General features: G+C 45.6%; 1 protein-coding gene across 4 annotated transcripts in view; it reads right to left on the reverse strand.

Moving 5' to 3' along the window:
• Positions 1-5,606, reverse strand: part of arhgap44a (Rho GTPase activating protein 44a) — a 41,315-nt gene extending 35,709 nt beyond the window's left edge. For all 4 annotated transcript variants that reach the window (XM_086088141.1, XM_086088157.1, XM_086088132.1 and 1 more), the window contains exon 1: positions 5,262-5,606. In XM_086088141.1, the coding sequence (XP_085944267.1) occupies positions 5,262-5,314 (53 nt within the window). In that variant the 5' untranslated portion in view covers positions 5,315-5,606. The remainder of the gene's footprint in view (positions 1-5,261) is intronic.
• Between the last annotated feature and the right edge of the window lie 394 nt (positions 5,607-6,000).

Genomic DNA, 6,000 nt, shown 5'->3' on the forward strand with positions numbered 1-6,000 from the left:
CACCATCTGTCCTGTTACGTGGCGCGCCGGGCTGTTCCTCTCACTTTGCCTCTTTTTCACTTTCAAGTGGGAGTGGACTCAGATTCGGAAGCACCAAAAAGGGGTAAACGCCGCTTGTGTCCGACATGGCATCATCTGTCCTTTGATGCCCCCCCCCCCCGCCCCCCCTAACAAAGGGTCTTTATGGCTAATGCAACGCTGCGACACACTGTCTCTGAGAGGCACTGATGGCGTAACGGAACAAACAATTACAGCAAAAATTGCTTCCAACAATGGACTCAAAACAGCACAAACCCCACAAACAACGTGCACGGCGACACAAAGGAGCAGCAGTATCTCGTTTGCTACCTCAGCAAAGGCAAGCTACGCTCATGTTAGCTGTCGGCTACCATATGCTCCTTGAGAGTGTGACACACTTGCATACCAAGAGGTTGGAAGGCAGGCAAGGACAGTTTACATAACAGCATATTGTGTATGCTATTAAAATAGCCCAGGGTTCACGCATGGTTTGGGAGCATTAAAGAAAACGTAGCTTGTAAACGTCAGCGTTTCCCCCCCCCCCCCCCCCCCTTCATGTCGCTGTTCTGGAGAAACGGCACAGAAGAAATGTATGCCTCCTGGGATAGCACCAGAGCCGTAACAGAAGTGGGATGAAGTCTCTGTTTAAGTGAATGGGAAGCCTCCCACCTTGAGGCTGACAACTATTTTATTCTTCGGCCCAGAAGCTAGAACTGAATCATTGCAAGTATCCGATTGCAGGATTCACAGTTGTGGCAATATCCCTCCTTTGCTAGGTTCTCTTTAAGACCAGACCTTTTTATAAGACTGCGGAGTCTCGCGTTGACCACAAATGTAGCACCGTAGCACGCACTGTTTTTGAAAGCGTTAATGCATTCAAGCCATCTCCACTCCAACGCCGCAACAAGACGGCAAATGGCTGCCATTTTCTGATACTGCATTGTTGAGTGGTGAGCTGAGGCTTAATCCTGAAGGCAAGAAGAGGAGGAGAAAGAAAGCTATTCCCACACACAGGAGGCAGTGGGGGAGCATCACATAGGTGAGTGCATGTTGTGCACGTGTGGTTGGGGTGGGGGTTGGAGACTTAGTACGGATGGCCTTTCCAAGTACAAGGTGAAAAACAACGGGGTGTATGCGTAAAAATGCACTTGTGTTAAGAAGAGGGCCCAATTGTACGGTATCACATGAGACGTGCTGTAAGTAGGACAGCAAGTTGGGACTGGAGAAATGGGTTACCCTAAATGGTGTCATCTCTTGTACGAGGCAAAATATAACTCTCAGTGCATTTTAAAGAGACCATGACCGAACACAATGGTAGGCACACCTGCACAAGATCGCACTGGTCACCAGTCAATCGCAAGACTAAGTGAAATCGGTTAAGTGAATCACTACACTCAACGTGACAGATTCTACCAAGACCAAATCAAGTTTGAACCACAACAAGAAGGCAGAGCTCTGCAGAAGATTCCTATTTGGGGTCAGGCCCGGGACAACGGGGTTCAATCCTGGTCAAAAGTTAATCACTTCACCCTAGGCGCATACCGAACAGAATCCGTTTCAATCAAGTTCCTCCCTCCATCTTTTTTCTGTATGTGCTTGCCTTCAATAGGGTCACACGTGTGCTGCAGCCTAACTCAGCTGACACCTTGGACTGGTCGCCGATCCGAGTCTGCCACAGGGCACATCTAGACAGACAACCATTCCCTCTCACATTCACACCCATGACTTCACCAAGTACAGAAGCACAGAAAGAACAGTAAGCCAACTCCACACAGGACAACCTGAGCAAAACCGATGACCTTTCGACCGTGAGTCAGAAGTGCAAACCACTACGGCAGTGCCACCATTCCCGGGTTAGGCCCGTCACAAAAAAATGACGCAGCTGCATAATCCAGTAGCAGATCATAATCAGGAAGGATCAGTTCTAACCATAAACAGAACGTATTTTGTCTAAACGTTTTTCTTGGAATCGGGATTTTGTAACTGCTAAACAGATCTCCATAAAATCCCTAAGGCCAAGGAAGAAACTCTTGACACTTCTTGTGCGGATCTTCAAGATTGATTAATGTTTACTTGTTAACATAGCAAGGAATGCTTAAAGAAAACAAAACAATAAGAATTCTTAAGTTTAGTTTGGTGCTGTGAGAAACTATGCCTGTGAGTGTTGTTTGCGCTGTATGTGCTGTTGCTCCATGTGTGTTAAAGCAGCAAACACAGTATATTATTATTACCTTAACGTCTATGCTAATTTCCTTTAGCCCGTCTACAGCGTTTCACAATATGTGTTAGCATAAAGCTATCTTACTTTCACTAGATGAAATGATTTGGATTGGTTCAAAATGTTGGTATGTAAAGACACAATTCACTTTTTTTGTGTCAGTTTGACAGTAAACTTCAACTGGGAGTGACTAATAAACCACTTGAAGCGAGCACGCCTCTTAATGGCAGAACGGTTCCGAGCAATAGAGTGAGAACACGAGCAAAGTATGTGTAAATGTGTGTGGGTGTGTTCTGTTCCGACGATAAAGTGTGGCAAATTCAGCAACGTACCCCCCACGAAGCAAATGGGTCGACTGCATTTGACGGTTAAACATGAGCATGAGATTGTTTGGAAATGACTCGGAACTTTGGTCAAAGTTAAAGTTGGGAAACAAAGACGGCAACAAGGCAGAAAGTCGGCCACGTTTGCTCGCTGGCTGTCTCTCCCGCTGTGCCCTCTCACGCGTCTCAACTCCTTTCCGCTGCGCTGCATGCATGCGTGGCTGCACGCCCTTCGGCGTCGGGCACTGCTGCACAGAGGCCATTGGTCAAGTGTCTGATCACATGACACGGATGTCACCCTGGGCCTTGGATAGCCGCAGAGATGCTGACGCAGCACACCTGATGCCCCCGACCCACACTAAGAGGACCTTCAATATCACTGACTCGCCAGTCCATGCCAAAGAGAAATCCGCCGGCTTAATCATTCCATTTAGAAACACTTAAACACACATATGCCTCTTTAAGTGCACTCATTAAACAAGGCGGGATGGGTTAGTTTTGCGAGCACGAAGTGTTGAGAGGTCCCGCTACCACCAAGAAGACACAGGTGGAGGAAGGTTAAAAACACTCCTTCTTCGATGATGGCTCCAGTCAGCACGAGAGTCGGCGATTACAAGGCGGAGCGAGATTTCAAGCCGTTTAATGTCACTCCTAGTTGTAGTTTACGGTCAAACTAAACGTGATTCACATGTCTATTTAAAACAACCTCATAGCTTTGCCTCAATAAAGTCCGTTTAGCTTAATGTTAACATAAAAATCATTGACATGCTAACAATTAGCATTTATGTGGCGGTTTTAGAACCCTTTAAGCAATTGCTATTTGAGCAGTGTTTGTTCACCAAATACTGTTTTGTTTTGTTGTGTTTATTGCCTGCTGCTCGATGTGCCTTCAATTGCCCCCTGGGGTAGGGTGACCAGTTGTCCTGTTTAAGAGGGACAGTGACAGTTTTTAGCCTTGTGTTTAGCATTAGCTAAAGTAAGACCACAACCACCGGTTTTACCAAATAGGTTCTAAATAATTCCTGGTGAGAATTTATTGTATATTTGATTTTCAGCACCAAAAAAATAAAAATAAATTAATTGTGGCCTACCTTGTGGACAAATAGTTTTTTTGAATTTGAATTGAATTTGAACACAAACGATCTTAGCAAACGATTAGCATCTTGCCTCATTTGCTAGCTTGTTTACACTGAGAAGGCTTGATGCATATGACAATCACCTTTTAAGTAGGACTGCTGATATGTTCTTTTGACTTTGGACTCATTTTTGCCAGCTAGCTTGTGGGCTTGCTTATGACTGAGTGGCGACGTTCGACATGTACGAGGGCCCGACTGATTTGGATTTTTTTTTTTAAGGCAGATGCTGATTGTAATATTTAGCAGAATAAAGTTCCGATAGCCAATTATTTTTGATAATGAATAAAATAAGCAATTTTTTGGTCCCTTGACGCTTACAACAATGGAGATATGAATTACGGAGCCCACGTTTGCCTGTTTTGAAACAGCTATTATTTATCGATAATGGCTAGTTGATGGTCATAGCTCATGGCACACGCGGGTGCACCTGATTTTTAAGATGAAACTTATGTTAGAGTCCGATGATCAATAAAACATTTTCTTTCGGTCTCTCTGTGTGGGCCAATACATTTCGAGTCTTCACTGAGCTGCACTGCATGTTTTATATGGGGATATGGAAGAAAACATAGCCTGACTGCAGCTCTGATGTCACTTAGTAAGCCACGCCCCTTAAATGCACACAGCCAACACACAAAAACTACACTGCATACAGAAACAATGACATTGAATACAATGAAATGCAATAAATGAATTAAAAACCTGATTATTATCTTCAAGATGAAGATCACACAATCCAGGGGGTGCAAACCCATAGCGAGACCCACCCTTCTTCGTCACCAGCTTGCCCACCCACCCACACATCAGCATCACACCAACACACACTCGCCCTCTTATGCATGAGTCACTAGAAGGAGAGAAAAAAAAGGCACAAGCAGCCTGAATGGGGAAAAAAGCCTGTGGTGGGTCATTGTAATAAATACTGTATTGAGCCACGCCTTCTGGTATGATAGGGGTTTGATGCAGAATTACACGGCGAATGGGGTTCTAATGGTTAACATTGTTCGACTCGATTTGTTTTCCCCCCACACAGCACATAGGTTGCCCATCCTTTCTCTATCTAATGCATCTTACTGCACTTAAGCGATAAGTGACGCAGGAGAACACGACCTTCAGGAATCCTGACATCCCACGCACGCAGGTGGTAGTGAGGGGTAGAGGTGGGTGTGGGGGCTGGGGGTGGTTCCCATTCAAACAGCTGACTGCGTAATGAAAACATTGCGCCATCCTCTTAATGCATCAGCCATAAAACACACACCCGCGCGGCCAATCAACACTCACGTGCATGCGTTGGATGCGGCGCGTTTTGCAGATCGGAAGCATTTCCCTGCGCAGGCTGCGTGGGGGGCAGTGCGCCTCCCACACGCTGCTGATGCGGTAACACGTTCCGGTGGACCACACGCACGCGCACGCACAGACAACCTTATTGCGTTTAACGCAATCGCAATGATTTGATTAAGGCTACGTGATTAAACGGGAAATTAGAAGCAAATGGGGGCGTGGGGGGTCGTCACAGGGAGGCTGCAGAATGGCGCACATGAGCTGCGCACACCCCTGCGCGCTTCTTACCTTCCCACCGTTTGGTTGGCGAGCTGCCTCATCCGATTGAACTGCTTCTTCATCTTGACTTGTCCCACGATCAACGCCTACTGCTCCGCATTATTGCAATGAAATGGTGTATCGAAATAAGAAGAGCGACAAAAACGCTGCACGGTCTAAATAGGCGCATCAGCGCCACAATCCAAGCACGTCATTCATTTGCAGTCCTCATCGCCTCATGCACCCACACCCAAACGCGCGGCCCTCGGTTACATGCATGGTCCCAAAAGCACCGCGGGGGTGCATCGAGCTCACACGCTGCCTGCCTGCAAAAGGATGCCGGAGCTGCTCATCGCGGCCACTCAGACACACAGAATGAAGCAAGCGCAAGCGGCTGCGCAGCAAAGCATTGTGGGAGATGGAGTCTGGTTCGACAACGGGGGAGGAGATGTGCACACTTTTGCGCTCAAGTTCTAATTTATATGCAAAACAAAGTATGTCAAATAATTCCGTTTTTACTAATAACAACAACAATAATATATGTAATAATAATAATGAAATGAATGGAAATACAATATTCACTGAGGTTAGATAAGACAACTCAGGAAGTATAGCCTATTAATTGTTTTTTGAAGAGGAAAAAGAATATGCCTGTTCAGGGCCACAACTAACAATTATTTTAATAATCGATTAATCTGCTAATTATTTTTTTCACTCAACATATGAATTTGATAAAACCAATTTATCAACTGCCATCTTTTTTATTATT

The sequence above is a fragment of the Leptonotus elevatus genome, chromosome 1, assembly GCF_054856555.1.
Source record: "Leptonotus elevatus isolate MCC_2025b chromosome 1, RoL_Lele_1.0, whole genome shotgun sequence".
NCBI classification, from domain to species: domain Eukaryota; kingdom Metazoa; phylum Chordata; class Actinopteri; order Syngnathiformes; family Syngnathidae; genus Leptonotus; species Leptonotus elevatus.